This window comes from Eumetopias jubatus, unplaced genomic scaffold (genome assembly GCF_037043125.1).
Source record: "Eumetopias jubatus isolate StellerSeaLion01/CBP00866 unplaced genomic scaffold, mEumJub1_p1.0 scaffold_5, whole genome shotgun sequence".
NCBI classification, from domain to species: Eukaryota; Metazoa; Chordata; class Mammalia; order Carnivora; family Otariidae; genus Eumetopias; species Eumetopias jubatus.
In genome coordinates, this window is record NW_028274811.1 from 32,930,151 (window position 1) to 32,957,842 (window position 27,692).

The 27,692-nt window shown below is 53.4% G+C and overlaps 1 protein-coding gene across 5 annotated transcripts in view; it reads right to left on the reverse strand.

Annotated features, from left to right (window-relative positions):
* The window catches only part of NRG2 (neuregulin 2), a 179,726-nt gene that overhangs the window by 34,408 nt on the left and 117,626 nt on the right, over nucleotides 1-27,692 (reverse strand). For all 5 annotated transcript variants that reach the window (XM_028103665.1, XM_028103664.1, XM_028103661.1 and 2 more), the window contains exon 2: nucleotides 2,071-2,242. In XM_028103665.1, the coding sequence (XP_027959466.1) occupies nucleotides 2,071-2,242 (172 nt within the window). The remainder of the gene's footprint in view (nucleotides 1-2,070; nucleotides 2,243-27,692) is intronic.

Here is a 27,692-nt window from a genome sequence, read left to right on the forward strand (position 1 = left end):
TCCCGCTTCAGGCTCTCAGGGGTCCCCAATACCCAACCAGAAAGACCTGACAAGGCCCTGTTTCTGGACCGGGTAACCCGTTTGTCAGATGAGACTGAGGCTTGACCAGGACAGGAGCTTGCTCAAAGTCTAGGTCAACACAAAGGGTGTCCAGGCCTAGTGTCACCCTGTACCCAGGAGAGGGGGGCTGGCCCTGCAAGATCCTCTTTCATTCAACACCCAACGCAGGTCCCTGCCAGGCCCTACAGGGCAGAAGGGTGTATATGGGCGGCATCCAGCCTCTGAGGCTCTCTCGTGCTACAGGGAGAGACAACCCCCCAAAATTCAATGAAACCATGTCCAAAGCACCATGAGAGGGGACCATAAGAGCTGCCTGGAGGGATCAGGAAGGTGTCCCAGAGGATATGACATTTAATCTGGGCCTGGAGAACTTTGCTAGGGACAAGGTTGGCGAGGGGGGTAGCTGCCAGCATGGGGAACAGCGTGGGCCCAAGTCCGGGATCATGAAAGGAAAAGACCAGGGATCAGGAGCACTGGGGGGTTGTGGAGCAGCATGGCAGTGACTTAGGAAGGGGGGAGTTGGAAGGGCCTGAGGCCTGGGCTGTAGCTGGCATACAGCAGGCTCTCAAGATCTGTCACGTAAGTGGGTGAATGATCAGCTACGCATCCATGTTAGAAAGATCATCCCCTGCCAGGGTCACAGGGGTCAGCGGGCCTCTAGAATTGTAAGCAAAACCGGGTGGATAAGGCACATTTTTTCAGAAGACAGGGTGGAGGCCTCTACCACCTTCTGTGCTGGAAGCTAGACTAGAAGCTCTGTGAAGGTAGGGAGGGACCACGCGTGGTTCATTTTCTGGTGTAGGCCCAGCCTCAGGCAGGGGGCCTGGCCCACAGCTGATGTTCCACGTGCACGTGTTATGTACAGCGAACTCACAAAGGGGCCTGTGGCCCAGGAAGAGTGGGGACGGCCCAAGAGTGGAACAGCGGAGGCAAAAAAGCCGGAGGCAGGAGAGCAGGGGGGTCTCTTGCCGGTGGGCATGGCACGAGGGCAGGGGCCAGGCAGCGGGCCGTCTGGTTCTGCTGCCGCCGAGAGGGGAGACAGGAGGGTGCGGCAGGGCCCGAGAGGGCGCGGGGGGGAGGCTAGACTGGGGCACACAGGGTTAGAGCCGTGTGGGGGCATCTCAGGTGTGGGGTCTAGTGTTTAGTTGGCAGCATGGGTCTGGAACTCAGATATATATATATATGTATATATGTGTGTGTGTGTGTGTGTGTGTGTATAAAGGCATCTAACTAGGGACAAGGTTATCAGCTAGGAGAGGGTAAAGTCACCCCCAAATGGAGAGGGGGGGTGGGAGGGAGAAGAGGGAAGCCCCCAAGACAGGAAAGTCCCAGCACTGATGGTGACGGAGAGACAGAGCGGTTAGAGGCCCAGAAGGCCCAGGGGGTACAGCCCCAGAGGCCGCAGAGCCGGCGCCCATGTCAGTGACTGCAGAGGCCTGGAGGCCTGGGGCTCGCCGCAGGAGTGTAGTTAGAAGGCAGATTCCAGCAGGGCCGGGGGCGTGGAGGACCACAGGGTGGAGTCAGCGGACATGCAACTGACCCACTTGATGGTGGAGGGGAGAAGCAGCACGGGCAAGAGCTGGAGGAGGGACAGGCACTGCGACGTGGAGGGAAAGCTTCTAGAAGCGAAGTGATGAGAGAGAGTTGGTGGTAGAGGAAGGTGGGAGTCATCACTCGTGACTTCCCGGGCGCATCCTGGAGTCCGTCTTCCACCCAAGGTTGCCAGATGGTGGGCTTTCAGACCCTGAGGCAGGTCCTTCGAGAAGTTTTAGGGACAAGAGGGGACTTCCACAGGTAGCGCTGAGTTTGATGATCAAACTGCCTTCAACCATCCAGAGACCTTCATTAAGCATCTACAGTCTGCAAGACGTTGGGCCGCCATAACCAGAGGGACCCAGAGCCTAGCAAGGAGAGCTGGGGTGTGGCCAGGAAGGGGGACAGGGAACTGGCCCCCCGTTTTCAGGGAGGAGGGAGGGCCGCTGGTTCGACAGAGGGAGGGGCGTTTCTCACCTGCCGTTGCCGTACTTGATGCGAATGTCACGGCTGCGGTTGAGCTCCTTCCCGTCCTTGAACCAGCGGTAGGAGGGCTGAGGGTTGCCCGCTGCTGCCTCGCACTTCAGTGACTGCTTCTCACCCACCTGTCCCGTCTGGCTCTTCATCTTCTTCAGCTTGGGCCGGGTGGCTGTGGGGTACAAGGCAGGGAGGTGAGCATGGTGGTGGGGGCGCGGTGCCAAGCATGCGCAGTGGAGGGAGGGCTGCTGTCTTTGGGAGGGGGAAGGGTGGCCTGGGGAGCCACCCCTCCTGGGGAGCCACCCCTCCTGGGGTCATTTCCCACTTCGATTCAGTCCACGGTCACAGAGGGTCTGCAATGCTGTCAATGTGGCTACTACCTATGGAGCTCCCTTCCTGCCTGGAATGACACTAGGAGCTTTACATACATTAGCTTATGAAAAAAAACCCCAGGAACTCATTGCAAGTGATGAAACCCCTTTACAGATGGGGAAAACTAAGGCTCATAATGGTGAAGGCACTTTCTCAGGGTGCACTGGGATTCAAGCCCAGGTCCCCTTGACTTCGGTGCTCATGCTCTAACTCCTGTCCCAGACGCCCAGGCCTATGCTGGGCCCAGAGGACACAGGCGGACCAAGATGACAGACCCAGCTCCTGCCCGCAGAAAGTTCAGTGCGTCAGGACAGCTGTAATCTGGCCCTAACATCACAGCATGGTACGCGGAAGCCTAGAGGTGCTGAAACCTAGAGGAGCGACCCCAATCCAGGCTGGGGGAAGAGCTAACTTAGTTAAGGGCTAAAGGATGCTAAGGTGCTAGAAGGGGCAGGAAGGGAGGTGAGCCAGGCAGCGTCAGCATGGTGGCTTCGGAGAATCACGTGGTCCAGAGGGGGTGGGCTGACTTGATTGGGTCCAGTGGAGCAGCTGTCTGGGGGACAAGGCCTGGGGCTCCACTGGGGGACACAGGCCCAACTAGGGCTGCAGGCCTGCAAATGCCAAGCAGAGAGGTTTCTCCCATTTTTCTTACACAGAATTCTATTTCCATGTGCCTAGATCTCCCATGCCTCATCTCCTTGCTCCCGTCTCCCCAACAACCTAAAAAAAGTACTCTGTTCTCGGGAAGGTAAGGGCAAGCCCATGTTCCCTACTGGGGCATATAATAATTTCCACAGGGACAACCCTTTACAGGTTACACAACGCCTTCATGCGTGCTCTCATTCGGTCCCTGAGCTCTGTGAGGCAAGTGTCATTGCTGACATAGGTGGGGAAGATGAGACTCAGAGAGGTTAAGAAACTTGCCCAAGGTCACACAGCCAGGCAGCCAGGCAGCTACAGAGCTGGGACTGAAGCCCAGGTATCTGCATTTGCAACACGTCAGGACCGTAGCAGTCTGGTGTCTGCTTTTACAGCCTGTGTCTCTTTTTGGGAAATGGAGAACATAACTGAAATTCTTCCAACAGCAGAAGCCAGGGTCTGCTAGGCCAGGGAGTTCTCTGGGGACAGAATGGTCCTGGCCCGGCTGACTCTGGATGAAGGCTGCCAAGAGGGCCTGGCTATGGCTAGCATTCCCTCACTGAACCTACCCCTGAACGGCTGCTTGTAAGCAGGCAGTAGATGGGAGTGGGGTCCCCGGGCCGAGAGAGCAGAAAGAGAAAGAGCTCCTGAAGCTTCAAAATGATATTACATAGACTCAAAAACAACAGTGCTTGTGAAATGATTTTGTTCATTTTACAAAATTTAAAAATACAGACAGATAAAAGAAGAAAACCAAATCATCCACCATCCTAGTACTCAGAATTAAAATACACACACATACACATGCATTGTAAATAAATAGGATCAGCGTCAGTAACACGTTTCTTTTGCTTAATGAAAGAAATGTAAGCCTTTGAGCTCGGCATTAACTATTAACGATAGCATTTCCCAAACTGACTTCTATAGGCCACGAATATCCAGAGAGATGATAATAGACGTTACTTGGGAAAAGGATCCCATGAGCAAACCAGTTTGGGGAACAGGTGGGCAACAGAGTTAAAGAAGTAGCATCACTGACTTTGGGATGATTCTCCAAGCAAGGGTCTTAGACCTTTTTTCTCAGAATCCTTAGCAGCATTTCAAGGAAATAAAGTTACATGGAATAGCTCTAGAACATAACTTATGTGTGCGTGTACACATACATATGCATCTTAATAATATCTTCACATAATTCAAAATTTAAGAAGTGTAAAAGGGTATATGGCTTGAAAAACAAGTCTCCCTCTGACTTCTGACCACAGGAGGTGACCAATTTAAGTTGCTTTTGTATCATTTCAGAGACATTTTATGCGTGTACAAAACCCCCCAGTGTTCACACACATATACTTTTCTCATTTTTCATGGCTGCATAATATTCCTTTATCGGCGTATCATAATTGACGTAACCAGTTCCTATCCTGGGGTATTCAGCATGTTTTCTCCCCATTGCCACCACATTACAAATGGGCCCAGCTTGGTCCAACATATATACGCATCGTGCCCATTCAGTGCACACGGTGTTCATCCTTTGCACAGACCCAGGGCGTCCTGATGGATGTGCAGTGTGGCTCTTGACTCAGACCGCCTGGATTCAAATCCAGGCTTTGCTACTTATTAGCTTTGTGTCCTCAGGTCACTGACCTAATCCTTTTGTGCCTCAGTTTCCTCCCCTGTGAAATACGGGTGATAATAATAGCTCCTCCCTCATGGGATGATAGCTGTAAGCCTTGTATGAGACAATGCACGTAAAGTCTGGCTTGCACAGAGCATTTAACAAAGGTTAGCTATTATTGTTTATTACTATCCACAATAATTTCCTAGGGCAATCTTCCTAAAAGGGGAATTGCTGCATCAAAAGGGTATGCGATCTTCCTCAGCTTTAAGCCTTGTCAAATTGCCTTCTGGAAAGGTTACACCAATTTGCACTCCCACCAGTGAATGACAGTGCCTGTTTTTTCCACACCCTCACTAACATGAGGTATTATCACATATTTAATCTTCGCCAATTAGCTAGGCAAAAGATAACGTCTCTTTGTTGTTGTAGTTTGCATTTATTTGATTCCTGGTGAGGCTGACCACTTTTCATAAATGTATTGGCTCATTATATTTCTTCTTCTTGAACTGTCCGTTCATGTCTGGTACTCTGTTTTTCTACTGGATGCTCATCCTACTGATCTGTAAGAGTTGTTTTTTTTTTTTAAATAAATATTAAGGCTATTAACCTTTTGCTATATATACTTTTCCCAATTACCTGCTTCTTTTTTTTAAAAAAAGATTTATTTATTTATTTTAGAGATAGAGAGGAAGAGAGTGTGTGCATGTGGGGGAGGGGCAGAGGGAGAGAATATCTGAGCAGACTCCCCCACTGAATGTGGAGCCCAATTCCTGGCTTGATCTCAGCACCCTGAGATCATGACCTGAGCCCAAACCAAGAGTTAGTCATTCAACCAACTGAGCCACCGAAGTGCCCCTGAATTTTCAGTTTTAAAAAAGCACTTCTCTGTTAAGGAGAAATATCAGTTAAAAATATATTTGTAGTAATTCACCATTTCAATTCTGAACCTTTTTAAAAATCTGAAAAATTATCCCATTACTATTTACATTTTCATTAATGCTTATTGTATATTCAGTTTTTCTCTTCTTGTTTGCTTTTATACATTTATACATTTATAATTTTATGCCTATTTCTGCCATGTATCTAAAATTGGCTTACTGTGCTTTTCTCATCTTTTTTTTAAATAATTTTTTGTTATGTTAATCACCATACATTACATCATTAGTTTTTGATGTAGTGTTCCATGATTGTTTGTGCATAACACCCAGTGCTCCACGCAGAACGTGCCCTCTTTAATACCCATCACCAGGCTAACCCTTCCCCCCACCCCCCTCCCCTCTGAAACCTTAGTTTGTTTTTCAGAGTCCATCATCTCTCATGGTTCGTCTCCCCCTCCGACTTACTCCCCTTCATTCTTCCCCTCCTGCTATCTTCTTCTTCTTTTTCTTTCTTAACATATATTGCATTATTTGTTTCAGAAGTACAGATCCGTGATTCATCAGTCTTGTACAATTCACAGCGCTCACCATAGCACATACCCTCCTCAATGTCTATCACCCAGCCACCCCATCCCTCCCACCCCGCACCACTCCAGCAACCCTCAGTTTATTTCCTGAGATTAAGAATTCCTCATATCAGTGAGGTCATATGATACATGTCTTTCTCTGATGGACTTATTTCACTCAGCATAACACCCTCCAGTTCCATCCACGTTGTTGCAAATGGCACGATCTCATTCCTTTTGATGGCTGCATAATATTCCATTGTATATATATACCACATCTTCTTTATCCATTCATCTGTCGATGGACATCTTGGCTCTTTCCACAGTTTGGCTATTGCGGACATTGCTGCTATAAACATTGGGTGCACGTACCCCTTCGGATCCCTACATTGGTATCTTTGGGGTAAATACCCAGTAGTGCCATTGCTGGGTCGTAGGGTAGCTCTATTTTCAACTGTTTGAGGAACCTCCATACTGTTTTCCAGAGTGGCTGCACCAGCTTGCATTCCCACCAACAGGGTAGGAGGGTTCCCCTTTCTCCGCATCGCCGCCAACATCTGTCGTTTCCTGACTTGTTCATTTTAGCCATTCTGACTGGTGTGAGGTGGTATCTCATTGAGGTTTTGATTTGGATTTCCCCGATGCCGAGCGATGTGGAGCACTTTTTCATGTGTCTGTTGGCCATTTGGATGTCTTCTTTCCCAATTACCTGCTTCTTACAGTTTTGAATGCTGGTTTGGGGGTATTTTTTTGGACACCCAGAGGTTTTAGTGTATTAACCTATCAGTCTGTTGGACTTTCCGGAACATCATTATTCTAAATGTGACTGAAGTCCTGTCCCAGCATCCTTGCCCCTTAATTACATCACACTCTTCTTCATCTTCTTGCTCTCGGGTCCCTAGTAATTCCTCATCAATATTTCTTTTTTTAAAATGATTTTACTTATCAGAGAGCACAAGCAGGGGGAGCGGCAGGCAGAGGGAGAGGCAGGCTTCCCGCTGAGCAGGGAGCCCGATGCGGGGCTCGATCCCAGGACCCCGGGATCATGACCTGAGCCGAAGGCAGACGCTTAACCGACTGAGCCACCCAGGCGCCCCTCCTTATCAATAGTTCTTAACCTTAGATGCCACTGAGAACCACAAAGGAAGCTTTAAAATGTATGTAGGTGCCTGGAACATATCCTAGACGTTCTGAAGCAGAACCCGTAAGAGCGGGTCTGGGTGTGTGTGGGTTTTAAAAAACATATATAACATAAAGGAACACACACATATTGTAAGTATACAGCTCAATGACTGGTGCCAAACTAAAAACATCTTCATGGGTGGCTTTCCTCTAAAGTTGGGTTGACACCCAGTGATCTAACAGCCTCTTGGTCAATTGGTGACCTCCAACTAGTCTCCTCCTCCTTCTCGTGAACTGGGGACACAGAGAGCTCTTCTCAAGTTCTAGGGTGCCTCCCCCCACTGCACGGGGAGTGTCGACCTTTCTTGCAGTTCTGAGACAAGGGGGCCTCCTGCCCTCCACCCACCCGGTGGGAAGAAATGGTGGTCACTCTGCTACCTTGTTTCCCGACACAAGTCCCCATATGACGCTATGCACCGAGCCTGGGGCCACTGCCAATGGTGGTGGTGATGGGGAGGGCATGGTGACATACAGACTGACCCCAGAAACAGCAGGCATGACCCCAAGTTAGGGGGCCTGAGGAACTGGGGGCTCCAGAGGCATTCCCTGTCACGAGTGGAAAATCCAGATCACAAGGAGCCCAGTCTGTCTAGTGAGAATTCTGTATGACCTGATAGCCATTTCTTGATAGGCTCCTCACTTCAGAACAACCCTATCTAGTTCACTTGTTCCTCATTTGTTCATTCATTCAACCTACTGTATGCCAGGCACTGTTCCGAGCCCCAAGTATATAGTAGTGAACAAGACGGATAAGGTTCCTGCTCTTAGGGAACCTGAGTTTTAGGGAGGAGGAGCGACAACAGCAATGATCAATGGGGACTATGAGGCAGTAATAAGCAGCTGGATGGGAATGAGCTTGGTGAGTTCAAGGGCTAAAAGAGGCCCATGTGGCTGGAAGATTCTAGAAGGCAGGGGTAGTATGAGGGGAGACTGGAGAGGTAGGCCCAGTGACTGATGTGCGGCTGTGTGAGCCAGGGTGAGAAGTCTGGATTTGTTCTGCCGCCCCCCGCCCCGCCCTTAACTCATGTGCCTACTAGAAAAGTTCAAATTACATATTTGGATTGCATTATATTTCTCAGTCAACAGGACTGGTCTAAAGGATGACAAAACAAAAATAACCATACATTTGAATCATGCCATGTTCTTTTTTTCTTTTTGCCATGTTCTTTGCAAAGAGTCGTCTTTTGCATCTGTTAACAGTTCCTCACAAGACTCATCTAAAATACTAAAAACCATGCCTCCTGCTCAAACAGTGTCTAGTCCTGGTCCCTGTTCACAGAAATCTCAGTTCACAGCTCTCTGAAAGCCAAACGTGGGCTTTCTGAAAGAGACTAGGACTCTGAGAACAGCCTGCATTTTTGTTGTTGTTGTTTGGTTTTTGGGTTTTTTTTTTTGGCATCAGGCAAGTCCCTTGAGGGGAAGCGGCTCAGGGGGCAGGAAAGAGAAGACCCCTGAGGTGGCACTCTCGACAATACCCCCAGGACCTGTGCACCCTCACTCCTGGGCCCAGAGCCTCCTTAGGCTTTCCGTGTGAGGAACACGGACAAGCTCCCCAAGATGGCCCGGGTTTGTTTGGTTGATGTGATGGGAACACATCAGAGGCCTACAAGTCGGGGAAGGACCTGACCTTACCCTGTGCATTTTAAGGTCATTCTTAAGCTGAGCCACCACGGCTTCTCCCACTGTGGCTCCCAGCCACTGGATCCAGTACCGGCCCCTGGGGATGCTCGGGACGAGGCTAAGGGGCTGTTCAACCAGGAGCCCTTTGAGGGCCCAGAGGTAGCGCTTATGGAGCGGAAGACATGAGCGGGTCAGCTCTGACTCCTGCCTGGGCTCTCTCTCTGAGCTGGGTCTATTCTATGGCCCAGGGCCCAGAATGCAGTGCTAGTGTGAGGGATGGAGATCACTGTACCGTGTCCCATGAGTGTCTTGGGGCAGAGCTAAAATAAGCAGAGGAACAGGCTTCCTGGGATGGATGGGATTTGTCAGGGCAGGAGCTGCAGCAACCCTTGTGGGCAGGCGCTCACTGCAAGTCAGGTGGCATGCATTTACTGAGTGCCGACTGTATGCCAGGTTCAGTGCTTTGTCCCAGACAGAAATGGTCTGGCCATGTAGGATGCAGCCCCTCCCACCCACCAAGGAGTTTAGTTTGTCCCTCTCTGTTATTGTTTTGTTACATAAGAAATACATTTTTATTGTAGAAAAATTACAGGTATACAAGTCAGGAAAAAGAACAGCACATTTAAATCCATTGTTACCACCAGGGGGGAAAAAAACCACTGTAAATGTTTTCAAATATCTCCTGCAAGACTTTTCTAAAAGTTTTATATCCTACCCTTTACTAAATATATTGTAAAAACATTTTCCCGAATCTAGAAATACAAATCTAAATCATTTTAATGTCCGTGTATCATGTGTCGCTGTTCCGATGGATCGGTTAGGTTGTCTCCAACATTCTGCTAATATTAACAATACTGCAATAAACTTCTCTACAAATTCAGCTTTGTAGCCAAAGTGAAGAGCCACAGTTCTCAGGGTCTGTATTTCTCCACACAGAGAAGGGACTCTCAAAGGTCCCCCAGCACCTAGGAGAGTACCCAGATGAGAGACGTCAGGCAGAAGGCAGAGGAAGATCTGTGTGCCCAAGAAGGGGGTCCTGTGACTGTCCCTGATACCCTGCTTGCCTGTGGTTGCCCCTTCCCCACAGGTGGAAGGGCAGGCAGCAAGCTGATGGCCTGGGTGGCCCTTGGCTGTTGGGCAGCCCTCCCTTTACCTCCCCTAAGCTCTCCTCCTTAGCCCCAGCCCTCTCTGCTGAGCTACCCTGCTCCCTGAGAGCTCCTCAGCCATCCAGCTCCCTTCGTCCTGGCACAGTGCCCACCCGAGCAGCAGAACTAGGGCTCTCCAGAGGGGGGTTGTGGGGACATCTCCTTTGGCAGCTTTATAACAATATGAGGAAGATCTCTCAAGGATGACTCAGACTGCCACAGAAAGATCTCCCGTGATGGGTCCTGTAAGCCTTCAGACAGACCTCCACAGTTGCCACAAGCTGGGCCACCCATAGGGTATCTGGTGGCTTCGGCTTCCTTCCCCTGATGCCAAGCCAGGGCAGCTAGGCAGTATCTGTTTGAGAGGGAATCCCCACCCAGCATCGTGCTGAAGATAACAACAGCAACAACAACCAGGGCTGCTCCTTTCCCACATCCCGGCCCCGAGGCCAGGAGGTCCAGGCGGCTGCCACAGCTTGACCTCATTCCCCCCAGCAGTGGGCGGTGGGTGCGGAACCTGCTGAGATCTGAGAGCAAGACAGACGCCCAGGACAGAGCCAGGCAGCCCAGCCAGGGAGGACCTGGCCCGGCCTTCCTCCCAGCAACCAGGGGGCAGAGGCAGCGGACTCTTAAAAGGGTTAATGATCCTCACCTCATGACTAAGGCTGAGCAGTCCCCTTTGCAGGGCAACACCTGGAGACAATGCGGCCAGCCTGCCTGGCATCAAAGTCTCCCACTGGCACGCTGTTGGCGGGCCGCAGGCTGGCCCCCTCCCCACCCCCTCCTACCCGTAAAGTGACTGCAGCCTATTGGAGGTTAATTACAGACTCCAAGTTCAAATGAGAAAGAAAAGAACAACTAAAAACACAACTGGTTTAAGTGGGCACAGAGGGCCTTCTCTGTGAAACGGGCAGCCAGGTATCCTCCCTGTGGCCTGCAGAAGAGCCGTTTATGCTCATGGGTCAGGCCTCCCAAAGGGAGTATGCACCCCGCCGGGCCTCCTGCCTTGCCCCGAGCCGCGTTTCCTCAGCCAACCAGGCCCAGCCTGGTGCCTGGGCTTGCCCTGCCCTATTCTCACGACCATCCGGCAAATATCCACCTCCAACAATCCTTACAATGTATCAGGCACCTACCTGACATCAGGGATATGGTGCTGAGCAAGACAACGTGGCTCCCGCCCTTGGCTCGGGCTCTGCCTCCCATTCAGGGCTCCGCTGACACTGGCAGGGGGCAGAGCCTCACAGGACCATTTCCCTGCATCAGTGAGAAGCAGCCCAGACCTGATGGGCTCTCAGCTCTACACCTGGCACCTCAGCTACAAGGTAGATCACAGAGGCCAGGGCCAGCTGGGGATTGGAAGCTAAGAGGGGAGGCAGACCCTGTTCTGGGAGGGCGGATGCAAAGGGAAGGGAAGGGAAGGGGGCAGGAGGAGACAAAACTTGGGAGCTCCAACATCCACAGAAACCGTTCCTGCCTTGGAGTTTCTCCTGCCCACCCAGAAGCACGCATCCATTGACACCCAGCCCTACCGTACGAGTGCAGGGCACCAACAGGCCTGGCCTGACCACTAGGGCCAACACCATGGCCACCCCAACCCCCCTGGCCAGAAACTCTGGCTTTCTTGGGGCCCAGCCAAGGCAGAGATGATCAGTCCCTGGAGTCAGGCAGGTACATGCCTCAGTTCGTTGAGTGGGTTCAGGGCTGCAACGCGGGGACATGAGCAGCAGAGATGGCAGAGTGAAGGGATGTCACCGATGTCTGGGGGACACCGCACAGGGTCACAGGGCAGCGTATGGTACTCTGCACAGACATGCAGTCTCCCTGGGTTCTTACCAGTACTTGGGGCGCGGGCCCCAGACACCCAGAGTGGGCACGGATGAGGCACAGAGGAAAGGGTGGGGGCTGGAGACGCCGCAGTTCAGCTCTTTTCCCCCGTCGCCCGATTTTCTAGCTTCTGCCCTTAGGTAAGTGGTTTGCCTCTCTGGGCCTCCGCTGACTCATCTGTAAGTCACTTTCTGCCTACTTTAGAGGAAGGGAGGAAGAGAAAGCTCTCTATGGAGGGATGGAAGGCTTCTTACCATTATCACCCGCTCCACTGCTGGGGGTGGAAGTAGGGACAGAGCAGAGATGACATCCCTGGAAGGCCTTTACATTTGCCCAAACTCTGTTTAATCTCCCCACTGGGGAAGGCTGGGCTCTGGGCCCAAGTCTTGGGCCCAGCCCAGAAGAAGTTGTGGTGGGGAGCGCCTGCAGCTGCTGCACGAGGCTGCCCCTTGCTCGGGGAACCCAGGGAGAGAGCCAAGGAGGAGATCCCAGAGCCCCGATCCCCTTCAGGATGGGCCTGCACTTCCCACCTCCTCAGCCTGGCTGGAGAAAGTTGTTTCTGAAACTCTGGGTCACGAGGAAGTGGAGTGGGGGTGGAGAAAGGGGAGGCACCTCATAGACCAGACAAGACCGGCTTCTCAGCCTGAGACACACGCAAAGCCGCAGGATGATCTCAGGGCTGCTTTCTGAAGGCTCCGCCAAGCTCATTAGTAAGAAAAAGCAACATCTTTGTATTAAAGCAAACAGACATATGATGGGGATTTGAAGATAAAAATAAGAGAGTTCCAAGAAACATTGGCTTTCGGGGAGAAGGTCTTAGTAGGCACGATACAAGAAAGGTACAGACAGGCCCATGTGCTCAGCAAATGCAGATACCACAGTGGGTGCAGGGCGGGGTGGGGGGGTTAGTTTCCAGAGGCCCAGCCTCCTCCCCTGCAGGTCCATCAACAAGCCTGGAGAGCCCGGCATAGGCACTCTGGGGTCTTGGAGGGCTGAAACACGGGCCTTGTGTTCCAGGCTAATGAGAGAGGGGGGCCTGGAAGGAACTCACCTCAAAATGAATGACTGCCTGGATAGTCAGTGGCTCAAACAGAACATGTGGGAAACCAGTTTCCCCATCTCTCTCAAGACCACCCTTTCTCCTGGGTTCCCTTTTCCAGTCACCTTGTCCTCTGTGACAACTCTGTCTCTCTTGACTCTCTCCACAGACCCAGACCATTCACCTTCCACCAAGCCTCTTACCCTCCTAACCCTCCTTTGTCCGCCAGGTCCTGCTTCAGCTCCCACCAGCCCCAGGACCAACCCACTAGCAGTGAACACGGGGCAGATTCACCTCTATGTGCCTCTCTCCCATTCCGAAACCTCCCTTGGCTCATGATGACTGTAGAAGAAAGGCCACCCGCCTGCCCTGGCTGACAGCCGGGTCCCTCGGGGGAAGCTTGCTGGGTGACTGAAGAGGCCCCCTTCCCATACACACCTGTCTGCTTTTCCCCCTATCACTTCTCTTCAGGAATTGTATATTCCAGGTAAACCAAATCACTGGCCACTCCCCAAATATGCCTATTCTGTACTCCGCCTGCCTCCGTGCCCTCTGCTGCCCACCCCCCGCCATGCCAATCCCCCACCCCCCGACAAGCGCAGCTGAGAGGGTCAGACACACAGCCGTGGGGTCACACCGGGCTCGGTCGCATCCTGGCTCTGCCCGGTGTCTTGTGTAACTAGTCAAGTTACTTAACCTCTCTGAGCCTTTATTTCCTTGTCTATGAAACAGGGACAATCTCGCCTACCTCTTAGGGTTGTGGCTGGAATTAAGTGGGGCTAAGGTCTGTCAAGAGCTGCACAGTACTGGGAATAGAGAACTCCCTAACTGGCCGCTCTTCTTAATCTAGAAGCCTCAGGATCTCCTCCGGGGCCACTGCCCTTCTCTAAACCACCCAGCCAGGAGCAATCTCCGCCTCATGCAGGCTCCCTGAGCATCTCACCTGCCCTATTTGGGGCTTCCTACCTTGGAGGAAACCGAGTTCTTAACTTTCTAGCCTGTGGGGACCTTGGGGGTAAGATGTGTTGGAGAATTGCTCTATCCCTGGCATCTGGCTCATTGCTCAAGGCTCGCTGGCTGAACGAATGAATGATGTAGGGCTGTACTGTGACTGCTGATGATTCACCGTGGCCCAGAACAAGACCGCCGTGAGCCCTCAGGGGAGTGTGGGCCCCACCACAGCTCAGCTCAGCTCAGCGCCCTTTCCCACCCAACACTGCTCCGACTTAGCCCTCTCCTTCTTCCTCAGTCCAGACAGGTATCTGCCCCAGAACAGCAGAGCCGGTGATAAGGTGGGGACTTCACCGGGGACTACTCTTGCTGGCCCACCAGGCTGCCCAACCACCGAGGGGTCCCTGGCCGCAGGCGGGAGGCTGCCCTCTTCAAATCAGAGAGGGGCTGGAGGGGTCTCCGTGTACAGGAGTGAAAGGGCTTAGCAGTGTTCTCCTTCGTTCCTAGACTAAGACACTTGGCACATGTCAGGTGCTGAGGGTCAAGCTGACGTGGTCTTGGCCCTGGTGGAGATTCTGAGTAGAGTGTTGCCTGTACAGTGGGATGGGCACGGGGGTGGGGAGGTGCCGGGGGTGGGCACAGAGGATGCCCCTCACCCTCTCTCCTCATCTTGTGGCAGGATGCGTTTTGTGGAAGAAGCAAAGCTGAAGGATGATGGGAGTTAGCCAAAAGAAGGAAAACAGCACTCCAAGCAAAGGGAATGATAGGTTCAAGGGACTGGGCAGGAGACCACAGTGCATTCGAGGAACTGTGAGAAATTCTCTCTGACTGGATCACCATATGTGAGGGTGGAGATGGGAGGAGGCTACAGCGGGCCAGGGAGGCGGCAGTTCCTCACAAAGCTGCTGTTCTCCTCCTTGGCCTAGAGCTGCCAAACCCCTTTGCCTCATTGGTGTGTGGACTTCTCTCTCAGAGCCTCAGTTTCCCCAACTGCACAGTGAAGAGACTGCACCATGAGCTCAGGTCCAGCCTCACCTGACTGCCCCAGAAATTGCAGATAAGGCTGTTTCAGATAAGTCTAAACTCACTAGCCCGGACTTAAGCGAACCCACGGTTGGGTCCAGCCGGTCTCTCCCACCCACACACTGTGTAGGGCAGCATGTCTTCAGGGCTGCATGTTATTTCCCAGCACCCTCTGTTCACATTTGTTCAAGTGGTTTCCGTAGCCCGAAGGCCTGGCCCTTTAGAGCCCTCCACCATAGTCCTTTTATCCTCCAAAGTCTACTGAAACCCCACCTCCTCCAGGAAGCCACCCCGATTCCTCTGATGGGAATGAGTCTCTCTCCATTCTGTGTCAGCCCTGGCCAGGGGCAGTCTTGCAACTGTAGTTAGGTCTGTCCACACCTACCTTGTCCCACAAGGTGGCGACCCATTCCCCGAGGATGGCCTGTAGCCCCCAAGCACCAAGGCTGGCACTGATACGTTGGTTGCACACCCGCGGGCCTGACCGGCTCCCCACAGGGCTCTGCTCCAGGAGGCTAGCTGCCCAGCCTCCACCCGTGGTTCCCATACGTCAGCACCATCACAAGCAACCAGAGGACTTACAAAAACACACATACTGGCCCCCAGCTCCACAGTTTCTGTTTCAGTAGGCCGGGGGTGGGACCTAAGAATTTGCATTTCTACCAAGTTCCCAGTTTACACCTTAAATCGGGCTCCTGCTGACTTGAACATTGACCTTTTGCACAAGGGACTCAGTAGGACCAGAAAACTACCCAGACTTGTGCCAGATCTAGCTGGACTCTCTGGACCCCTTTCTTGCTTTTTGGCTTGGCCACTTGACCCTAATAACCTCAGTCTTCCCAGGAACACTGGCCGGGAGGTGCAACCTCAGGGCCTTGGGGCTGCCCTCCTGTGTCGGCGCACCACGGTTCCTGATCACATCTTACTGCCACGGTCACACCTCAAACCCCTGTTGAGATCAGGGCCACAAGCCTGCTCATCTTTGTACCCCCCAAGCCCTGCCCAAGAGCCCAGAAAACTCATACCCAACCGGCTGATGTGACGGGAAGGACCTGCTCCTACAAGTGGACTAACAGGGCATCCTAAGTCCCTCGCTGGTGTTTCTTGAGGGACACAAACTGTTGGGGCCCAGAGACAGGTGACGTATGCATGGTGAGGCAGGGCAGGGGGCAGACCTGGACCTGGTGAGCCTGCCACTAATTCATGGCCATATCCCAGGCAAGTCATGAACTCTTCTTGCCTCAGTTTTCTCATCTGTAAAGTGGGGACGATAAAATAATACCTAGACTTCATAGAAGCAGTCCTGGCACGTAGCAAGTGCTCAGTGAATCACAGCTCCTTCCCCTTGCCCCTCAGTGCAGGCTGGGCATGGACATGATCCTACCTCTTGGAAGGCCCTTTCTCACCCTGCTGAATTCCTACTCACCATCCAGGCTCTGCTCAAATGTCACCTCTTCCGTGTAGCCCTCCCTACACCCTCCCAAGAGGGCAAATTATCCTTCTCACCATACACTGTACATTTCTCTGGCTTTACGCTTGGTTCTCATCACAGGTGTTTGTGTCAAGATCTGTCTGAGCTTCTTAAGGGCAGAGCCTGTGATTTGTTCACAGAGTAGGAGCTCGGTGGAAGTTTGCAGAACTGAATTTATAAAACTGAGTGAAAGCACATGCAGTTTGTATAGTTACCATGTGGCCAGGACCTGGAAGTCCTGGTAAATGGTCACGCCAAGGCTGGGTTAGAAGACAGGGAGGACATGCTGCACTCGACTCTGCTAAGGTATTATTATTTAAGAAGCTGCATTATCTTTCTTTTCTTTCTTTCTTTTTTTTTTTTTTTAAGATTTATTTATTTGTCAGAGAGGGAGAGAGAGCATGAGGGGAGGGGAGCGGCAGAGGGAGAGAGAAGCAGGCTCCCTGCTGAGCAGGGAGCCCGATACGGGACTTGAACACAGGACCCTGGGATCGTGACCTGTGCCGAAGGCAGACGCTTAACCAACTGAGCCACCCAGGCGCCCCCGACTCTGCTAAGTTATAAATGGTGTGCTATAGGCTCAGAAATGGTGGGAACACACAATGGGAACATGATTCTGATGGGCTCCAGGTTTTAAGTTTTGGCAGTGCTTTGCCAGCCTTAAAAAAACCAACCAACCAACCCTCTCTTCTCTGTGCCAAACGTCCTTTCAGACCAGCCTTGTGGGCCAGAGAGCAGAGGAAGCCAGAAAGATGAGTGGGGTGGATGAGGCATGGGTGTCCACGCTGGGAAGCTCACCTCAAGCCAGGGCTGGGGCTCACCCATGCGGGGCCAGCGCCTTTTCCTGCACACACTCTTCACTCTGGCATGGCTCCAGGTCAGGGCTGTCCTGACTTGGCCCTGGGGCTCCTGCACCAAGGGCAGAGGGCAGTAATAGGGGTCACCTGGGATTCCTGCCACTATCTGCATCCAAGGACCTCTGCTGCCCATGAAGCTGCAGCTGCTTCCTCCAGCAGCTAGCTCATGGAGTCCGCCCAGGTCAGAAGGGACCAGCTCCTTTTCTTTGGAGGGAGAACATCCCCTCCGCATGCAGCCCGAAGCCCTCGGTCCAATTCTACTTCTATCCCAGACCTAGTGGCCACCCAACTCCCCCAGCCCAGGCGACTCACTGCCTTCCTCCAACCTCATCGCCGTGCCAGTCTCCCTGTCCCCTCGTGCCCCCGCGCTGAGTGCCTGAGCCCTGGGCTGAGGGCTGATGAGTCCTGGTCTGTAAACTGCTTTGAGCTGTAAGGATGAAAGACTGCTGGCAAGTACAAAGTCACTCTCTGCGTGTGGTTATTGATCCTAATGAACTCCCCCGTGCCAGGGAGCCAGAGCAGAGCGTGAGGCACACGCTGAGCCCTGGACTGGCAGGAGGACCACGCTAGGTGCCTGGCTCAGCAGGGTCAGCCTGGGGCCAAGGCCAGAGCTGGAGATGGCTGGAACAACCAACAGATGCGGCTCCGACCTGTGCCTGTGGGCCCATCACTACCTCTGACCTGACCCTCGACTGTCCTAGAAGTCTGGGCGCTATTTTTTTTTTTTTTTTTAATCAGAGGCAGGAGATGAGAAAGATGGGAGAGAAAGACCTTGCAAGGATTTCTTTGTGCCCATTCAAAGGAGATGTGTCCGGAGTTCTCAGCTGGTGATGCTAATCCACCTTCCTACTCCAGGACACCCAGCTGAAGACCTAAGTGTGGCTTCTGCCCTCCTATGGGCAGACACAACTTCCCAATTCACAGGAAGCTCAGCGGAGGGGACCTTTCCATCCATCCCTGATTGGTCTTTCAGGGGGCACCCAGAAAAGGCCGGTGACTTAAGAGTCTGATTCCAAAGTCCTTCTTCAAAACCAGATAGCACCTTCAAGGGTTATCAGTTTCTTTGGGGCCAGCTCCTCACCCACCTCAGTCTCGTAGCTCTCCTCCCTTGGGATTCTCAGGGACACAGGGCCTGAGGGCTGAGGCTCTGGCCTTGCTATGAAGAAAGTAAGAGTTGAGAGCAGAACCCATTTCCAGGGGCCCAGATAGAGAGCAGGCAGTGCCTGGGGGCACACAGAGGCAGAGAAGGGGTCAGACCCCCGGTACAAGAGCGGCTTTATTAGCCATCCGCCAATACTTCCGCCAAGGCCAGCAAGGCCATGCCAACCACCCCCCTCCCCGATCCCCTCCCGGGGATAAAGGGAAAGGGGGGGAACTGGCCCCAGGCAGGGATACCAGTTTCAGCCCCACTAACTCTCACTGAGTCACACCTGCAGCTCAGCCCCACCTGGCACTCCTGCACTGAGACAGAAGAAAAGCCTATTTCCCCATGCTGGCCTGGGTGTGTGTGTGTGTGTGTGTGTCTGGGGGACTCCTCTTGCTGTTTGCCAAGGAGGAGATGGAGGCTGCTGGATGTGTGGTGGGTGGCTGGGGAGCCAATTAATTAACATCATCTTCTCTTTCTTCCTTTCTCCCTCCCACTTTCCAGATCCCACCCCCAGCCCCGCCCTGCCATCTAAGGTGAAGATTTTCATGGATAACTTGCTCACACTCTCCATGTCTGCACCTCCTAGTCTTTCAACCAAACGTGGCCCCACCCTGGCCAAGGTCCCCCTTTCAGCTGCCCAGTGCCTATGTTCTTTGCCACTGGGGTGCTCTGAGCATGCAATAAGAGGGCCCTGTAGCCTCAGGCGGGCCTGGATGGGAACTGTGAGGGAGGCCTCCAGCTCTATAGGCCACTGTTGACTTAAGCACTGATTCTACTGGGTTTGAAATCAGACCCCCTAGTCACATCAGGGACTTAAGACTGTTGCTTCTCACCGACATGGTACTTTCTTTTGATATCTGGTTTTGGAGCATGACCCTCCCCCTGACTTCCCCATTCCAGAGTGTCCCAGGTCTCCAAAGTTCCTCTAGCCCAGGCCTTGGGTCTGTTTGGTATCTGCTCACCAGCTAGCTCCCTGAAGGAAGGCATTCTGAAGAGCTGGCTTCCCCCTGGGAAGAAGGGAATAAGATGAAGCAGAGAAGAAAAAAGCAGGAAAGATTATAGTTAGATATCAAGAAGGACTTTCTCACAGGGGTAGAAGATTCTGGAAGAGATCATTGAGAGGTCTGTGGAATCTCCTATTCATAGTGCACTCCCACCTGTGCCCTAATGCATACTCTACCCTTGGCAGTAGGCATTCTCATTTCCCTGGCACTACTGATTCTCACCCATTGAAGCCTACCAAGTGGCTTCCTTGACATCGGGAAGTTACCCTTAACTAGTCAGCCTTCCAAGGTGCCCATGATAGGATGTGTTTGGGGTTGGGGAGGCGAGGGGGAGAAAACGGGTGGCTCACTGAGCCAAATCCATAAATTTTGACCCTGAAGATAGGCACCCTGAATTTCTTCAGGTCTCAGATTGGGAGCTACTCCCAGGTTACACATGCCCAGCTTAAGCTGACCCACACACTACTCAGGGCAGACCAACAGTGTCTGTTTCCTTAGGGTGGACTCCTAGACACAGTTGCCTAGCAGAGATGGGCAAAGACACGTTCTTTTTCTTCCTTCCTTCCTTCCTTCCTTCCTTCCTTCCTTCCTTCCTTCCTTCCTTCCTTTTAAGGTTTATTCATTTGAGAGAGAGAGAAAGTGTGAGCGTGGGGTGCAGTTGGAGTAGAGGGAGAGAGAATCCCAAGCAGACTCCCCACTGAACACGGAGCCTCATGCGGGGCTCGATCCCACGACCCTGAGACCATAACCTGAACCAAAATCAAGAGTAGGAGCCTTAACTGAGATACCCAGGTGCCCCAAGGGACATTCTTTATAAAGAAGACAATATAGCCCTGGCCTTTAAATTTCCATGGCTCCTACTTTCTCCTAGGTTGAAGGCAACATTTGACTCCTGGGCTCTCCCCAACAAAGAGACCTCAGAGACTACCTTGCCACCCTTCCTCCCTCATTATATAGAAATTCAGAAAAGGAAAGGGATTTGGCCATATCCTCAACCACCATTGAAGCCTCCCAACTCTCAATCCAGTGCTCTTTTGGAAACCATTTTTATGTTGTAGCGCTGGCAGGAACTCTAGTGAGGGGCAGAGATCCAGCAAAATGGACATCACTGTCCAGAGAATGCTGGATTTGAAGCTTCCAGACCTATCTCTGGAACTCACTTTGGGCCTTTAACCTCAGGAAGCCTCAGTTGCTCCCTCTGTAAAATGGGGTGAAGACCACCTGCCCCCAGAGTTGTTATGAGGAGAAAATGGAGTGAAGCATGCCTAGCTTTCTGACCAGTACACTGTAGTCATTAATAACACGCTCGCCTGAAGAAAAGTGAGAATCCAGGGTTTTCTGATTGTGCCCGGATAACGCAAGCCTCGTTGTACAAGGGAGGACCTGCACAGCCTAGACCCACCCTGAGAAGCCCCAGACCAGTGCCCTCAGTGGGATTTTTCCTCCTTTACCCTGCAGCTGCTCAGGAAGGGCACCAAAGAGGGTGTCAGTATAGGGCTCTGCTCATCCAGGGCACCGTCTCCCCTCCTTCCCTGGGACAGAACCCAAGGGCCCAAGAGAGTACTCCTGAAGACCAGAGGGAGACAAATGCCTGGTGCCGGGTCCAGTTCCGGGGGCAATACCGGTCACAAAGCGGTGGCTCCCTACTCCCTGGAGCTCGCCAGCTGACAGGGCATCCCCTCCGAGCCTGCAGAGCTAGCCGGCGCTGCTGCCCTTGCTCCAATGGCTGAGCAGAACTCATGGAGGTGTGGCACGAGGGCGGGAGCGCGCCCAGAGCGTACTCGGAGGCAGGAGACGCAGTGACAGCTCCCTCAGCGCTCCGGGCCAGGCCAGGCCAGGCCCCGCGGCTACTGGTCCGCTTTCTGTCCGTGCCCCCCCAGCTCCATCCTGCCACCCACGCAGGGCTCCGCGTCTGCAGGCCGGTCCCCGGGGGTGGGGGGGCTTGGGGGGGTAGCGCCTCTCTGCCTCCCCCTTCGCTGTCTGGACGCGGCGGCCCGGGGACAGGCGCGCACAGCCACCCGCGGACTCCGGGCGCGCAGTCCCATGCCCACCCGGCCACGGAGCCCCGCTCGCCCGCAAGCACTCACGCTCCTCCGGTGCCTGTCACCCGGGCGGCGGCTCGCACAGCTCCAGACTCGCCAGCGCGGAGCTGGGGGCGGGTGAGCGGGTGGCAGGTTTCTCCCAGTGAAACGGGCTTTCTGGGTGCGCCGAGGTGCCCTACCTTTCTCCCCGGGTTCGGGCTCCCGCTCCCGCTTCCTCCCCTCTCGGTGCTTCTTGCCGCGGCCTCGGCCCCTCCTCCTGGACTCCGACATTCTGCCCGGGGGTCGCAGGCGGTGGGACGCACGCGAGGCGCGGGAGGCAGGGACGGCCTCCGCTCTCCGCTGGCGCGCTGCGCCCCCGCTGCCTGCAGCCCCAGTGCCCGAGCGCGGAGCCTTTCTTATAGGGCGGTCACACCCTCCGGGGGAGGGGAGCAGCCAGCTTTAACTCTTCCCCTCCCGCGCCCGCCGCCCTCGCCCCCCCCCACCCGTGCGGGCTGCGGGGGGCTGCAGGCAGCCGGATCTGGGCCGTGGGCCCCCTCCTTGGCCCACCGAGCGAGGCACGATCGGTGCCCAAACAGAGCGCCACAGATCTCATCACTGGAGAGGGGGCTCAGCTGGGCTGGGGCGGGGGGGGGGGGCGGAGGTGAGCCACGACTGGGGAGGGGGGAGTAGAGACCCCCCCAGCTAGGGCCAGGCTAAGGACAGCATGGGGCTGGGAAGACAGCCAGAGTAGGGGCCAGGAAGGCACCAAAATGAAGCCCACTGGCCACCCCAGTAAGGTAGGACCCATTCTTGATCCTGGTAGTCTTTCTCCACCTCCTTGTGGGCCCCCGGAGTCTTACAGGCAGTTTGCCTGTGCCTCCTCAGCCCTGAAGGTCTGACCTCAACCCCAGGGGATATCACCATCTGGGGGAATACTTTTTATCCCGGGCTGTGGGAGTCTGCGGCCCTGGAGCCCCTCCCAGCCAAGGCAGGCTGCAGCCTGAAGCAACCTGGATGCCCCAGGTGGCTCATAGGCACCCCCCAACACACACACACACACACACACACACACACTCTGACAGCCCAAGCGGGCCGGCACCAGCTGGCTCCTCTCTTCAAGGCCTGTGGAGGTGAGTTCAGACACTGACACCCCTCCACCCCTCACCCTCCACCTCCCACAAGCCACTGGGCGAGAACTGCCAGAAAGGACCGTGTCCTGGCTCCAGCCTGGGTGTGGTGCTGAAAGGGTTACATAGCAAAGGCTCTCCCTCTTCTGGCTCCCAGAAAGCCTGAGCCTGCGGTTTGCCTGCCTCTCTCTGCCTGAGGTGTCCCCTTACAGCCATCCTAACTGGAATCCGAGTCAAAGATCATCTCAGCCACTCCTCTGCCTCATCAGGACAGGGTCCCAAAGCTTCTCTGCAGTGTCCTCCTTAGGAGAGACTGGAGCAAGCTCTGGCTCTGGGTCAAGGCCAGGGACGGGGTGGGGGGGTGGGGGGGGTGGGGGAGGTGGGGGGGGCGGGGGGGGGCTGGCCAGCCCTTGAGGCCAAGCTAAGGATGAGCGAGTGGACACAGAAAGGGAGAAGATGGAGGCAGTGCCCCTGCAGAGGGCTGATCTCTGATGCTCTTGGGCCCTCAAGCCTGTCCCACAGGGGCCAGTTCTGGAGACACCAAGTAAAAGAGCTATCTCCCCTCCCACATCCCAAGGTGAGCACTCACCTTGATTCATGTAGCATGGGTCCCTGTGAGGTGGGCAGTGAGGGGTCCTGGGCAGAGCCCAAACCCAGGTCTCACTCCTGCTCCAATCTCCTGTTTATTCGGCCATTCTAAAATGGCACTCCATCCACCCCTCCCCAGCCAACCACCACTGCCTCAGTTCCCTGCTTCCCCCTGTCCTACACACTTTGATCTCCTTGCTTGAAGTCTTGCCCTTTCAGTTCTGACCTCCTCAAGGCCATCAGACAGAACTTTTCAAAACACAAGCCAGATCACTCACTATTACCTGCAGGTTCAACCTAAGCTCCTCACTGGTATTCAGAGCCCTACTGCATTGGGCCCCAGCTCACAATCTTCTAGCCCTGAATCCTATGCCTCAGCCACATTTACCTACAAGCCACACACACTACACTGTCTCCTCCCTTATCTTTGCAAATACTAATCTCTCTGCCCAGAATGGCCTTCCCCCTTCTTGGCCTGGCCAACCTCTCTATTCATTTATTTAGCAAATATGTAGTAAAGGCTTACTATGTTTCAGGTACAGTGCTGGGGATTAGCGGTGAGCGAGACAGACGTGGGCCTACTTACACGCAGGTTACAGTCTTGGTGGGGAAAGACAAACAATTACACAAACAGCAAATTAATTAAACTGTGTTAAATATTCAGGAGATATTCATTCAACAAACATTTCTTTATCTTGACATATGGGTCTACAGAGGAAACGGTGCAGTGAGGGAAGGCTTCCCTTAGGAAGCATTTAAATTGGGAATCGAAGAAATGACAAGGAGTTGGCTGGACTCAGGGGAAGAGCCTTGCTGGCAGAAGCAACACCACATCCAGGGCTGTGGGGCAGGAAGGAGCACTCTTGCCTTTGTAAAACAAAAAGATAGCTAGTGTGCTGAGGGGGGGAGTGTGTGTGTGTGGGGGGGCGTGTAGCACACACACAGTGAAAGGAACCTGGAGAGGAGGCAAGCAGCGGTCAGATCAAACGGGACATTGTAGGCTCATTAAAAAAAACAAACCAAAACCCTGGGCATACAACGGGCTTTATCCTAAGAGGAACAGTCTGCCACCACAAGCTTTTCAGCAGGGTGGGAGAGGTCAATGATCAGCTCCTCTGCTTCCTTAGTAATATTCATATATCTTTATAAGAACGCATCACTTTGTGTTGGTTTTCATGACCTCTGTCTCTCCCACTGAAGTCAGGCCCCTTTAGGGCTGGGAGCCCATTCCCTGGCACATGGTAGGTGGCCAGTCCCTCCCTGGAGGACAGATGAGTGCCCCATCCTGCTAGTGAAGAATGGCCAAGGGCGGCAGCAAGACAAAATGACCCCACGTGGGAGGCGCAGGCCAGCTGGAGATCACTTCTCCTGGGTAGAACTCTGCTGGCAGTCCAAGACAGCTCATGGCTTTGTGTCAGTGCATGCTAAGAGTCAGAAAAGCCATGGTAATTTGGGGCGCCTGGGTGGCACAGTCGGTTAAGCATCAGTTTCTTGGTTTTGGCTCGGGTCGTGATCTCGGGGTTGTGAGACGCAGACCTGTGACGGCTCCACGCTCAGCATGAAGTCTGGTTGAGATTCTCTCTCCCTCTCCCTCTGCCCCTCCTGCTCTTGTTCTGTCTGTCTGTCTGTCTCTCTCTCTCTCAAATAAATAAATCTTAAAAAAAAAAAGAAAAAAGCCATGGTGATCCAAAGGGGGCATAAGCACTGTCCATGGGCTGGGGTACCCAGATGCAGTGCTGAGGGAGGGGGTAGGGCTTGAAGAAGGTCTTGAAGCAGGGGGAGGATTGTGATGGGGGCAGGCGAGGGATTGCCAGTGGGTGACAGGTGGCAGAAACTCTGAGGATGCATTCCCTGGGTGCTGCTGGCTCAGGAGACCATGTGCAGAGCAGGTTTATGTTAGGAAACTATGGGAGCCACTAATAATGAACACAGCAAACACTTTCTGGACACTTAGTGTCCACCAGAGCTCGGAGCAGAGTGCTAAGCATGCTATACATCTTCTCTCTTGTAAATCCCCACAACAGTCCTGTGAGTTAGTTTCATCTCCCAGTTTCACGAAAAGGAGACCAAGACTAGGGCTGAAGAGATTCTTCATTCAGAGTCATGTGACCGGGAAGGTGCAGAGCAAGGACTCGTCCCACTCCAGCCGCCTCACACGGGCCCGTGCCCTTCATGTTACACTATGCTGCTTGTGTGCAAGCCAGAGACACGGTCTGCCTGCCAGGCTGGTGCTTTTGGACTATTAGGAAATCATGGGAATTCACTGATGATTTTTTGAGCAAGGGAGGGACGTGTGCATGAGAAAAATTAATCTGACTGGAGCGTGCAGGACGGATGGAAAGCAGAAGAGAGTGAAGGCAAAGGGAGCCAGCCAGTTAAGCAGATCAACCATAAAATCTTTCTGGAGAGCCTACTACCTGCCAGGCCATGGGCATCGTGAGGGTCAGTCCGGTAAGGAGGGCCCGGAGCGGGCGCTAAGGGAGTGAAAACACTAGCAGCAAGAGCAGCTAACATTAGGTGCTTAGTATACACTTCTGAACAACAGCACTGTGATGGAAGCCCACTGGTATCCCCATTTTGCAGATGATGAAACAGGCACAGATCATTGAAGTAATTTTTATTTGTCCAGGTTGAACAACTAGTAAGCAGCGGAGCAGAATTAGGAGCCTAGGCATTTAGGTACCCAGTGCCTGTACCCCTAAGCACAGGTCCATGGTTTCGCTCAACAAGACGTGGAGAAGGGCAGAGAGTAGAGAAAGGGCCTCCTCAAGGCCAACCACTGGCCTCAGGACCGGCTCAGTGCCAAGGTCCCAGGCAGGTGGAGAGCGCCACATGGTACCATGAGGCATGCCTGCCCCCGCGGCAGAGGCTGCTCGGGTGAAGAAGGATAGCAGGCACTTGGAGCGCCCCCAGCCTGGACCAGGGCTCCTGCCACAAGCCTGAAAATGACCCAGGGAGAACCCCTTCCTCCTACCACAGGTTGTGCAATGCCCCGTACAATCTTCTATGGGAGGGAGCTGAACCCTGGATGGGCCTAGAGACCACATTGCCCAGAGGAGAAGCCTCTCCCCGACCCTGGTTTCACAATGAGACACTAATAGTAACATAACAAGTTAATTCAATTCCTTTAAGGAGCAAAAACACAATGTTTAACTGGCTTACAAACTTCTTTTTTCCTTTCTAACATTTTCTCCTCCACTTTGAGGCTGTGCCATGGGCAAACTTTGAAGTTTAGGAAAGTTTAGACTTGTTTGAGTCATGTGCAAAAATGCCTTTCAGTGAAAAGAGGAAAAAAAAAACCCACACTACCCTTACCCCCACCTGAGACTTTGGGGCTCCAAGAGGACTACCTATAAGTTTTCCTGAAAAGGGGTCTTGGAACCAAGCTGGGCTTTGCCCCCCTCCCTTTGGACCCATTGCTCAGTGGGAATCCTCCAGAAGTAAGTCAGTGACCTCAGGCTAGGGAGACCTTGAAGCAGTCCTTTAAAGACCAGCTCCTGCCCCAGGGAAAGTCATCCCTGAGCTATCCCAGAGCCACAGTATGTTTGCCCGGGAGTTAAAAACCCTTGAAGATGAGGCTACCCTCACCCCTAGCCACCCCACCTCAGTGTCTCCAAGTCACGAGGCTCCTGAGTCTCCTCTCTGTCACTCGAGGCTGCCAGAGGAGGAAATAGATCAATATGCCACTCCCTGCAGGACCAGAGAAATCCCTGCTCCCTGGGGGATTATGCAAGGCCTGGGAAGTCCATTACTGCCAGTGATGCTAGGATGCAGCAGTACCCTGGCTGGAGCCTCACATGCCCCAGGGAGCTAGCGAGGGCCAGGCCCTGCTCACCAGGCCTGGAGAGCGCCTCTTGCAGAAACTGCGCCCTGGCCCTTGCTTCAGCAATCCCTGATGGATTTCTTCTCCTTCCCACAAATTCACTCATGCCTCCCTCTCCCTCACACAGCCTGCAGAGAACAGAGCAACCAAAAAGAAGGGGGCTGCAAGGTCTGGACAAGAAGGGCTGGGTTAGATGCTAGGACATCCAGGCTTGGCCCCAGTTTTGCCCCTGAAATTAGGTTAACCTGAACAGATCACTTTCTATACCAGGGACTCAAGCTGCACAATGAGAAGTGCCCCTAGATCCCTCTGTCCACCAGCCCGGGAAGGCTGCAAGAATCTAGGTGATTGAAGGAGTAAGGGGCTTGAGATCCTTGGAGGAAAGCCCTTGATTGCTGGGTGTGAATGCCTCTGGAGCCAAAACACAGACTTGTACACCTTGGATATTCCCCTCAGAATTGTGCCTACCTGCTCAGCACATGCACTTATGCTCACACCTTGGTGCATGAACTTCACTGAGCCTTGGTCCAACAGAGAGCTTGAAATCAGTCAACCCACTCAGGCTCCAAAACAGACCTCCCTAGACTGTGACATTCTGAACAAGACTTGATTTCTGCATCCAAGAAAGAAAAGGGGGGGGGGTGCCCCACAGGACTTTCCCATAGGGATCTCACTAAGTGGATAAGGAAGTCATTTCTGGTCTTCCAGAAATGCCAAGGCTGGCCCTTGG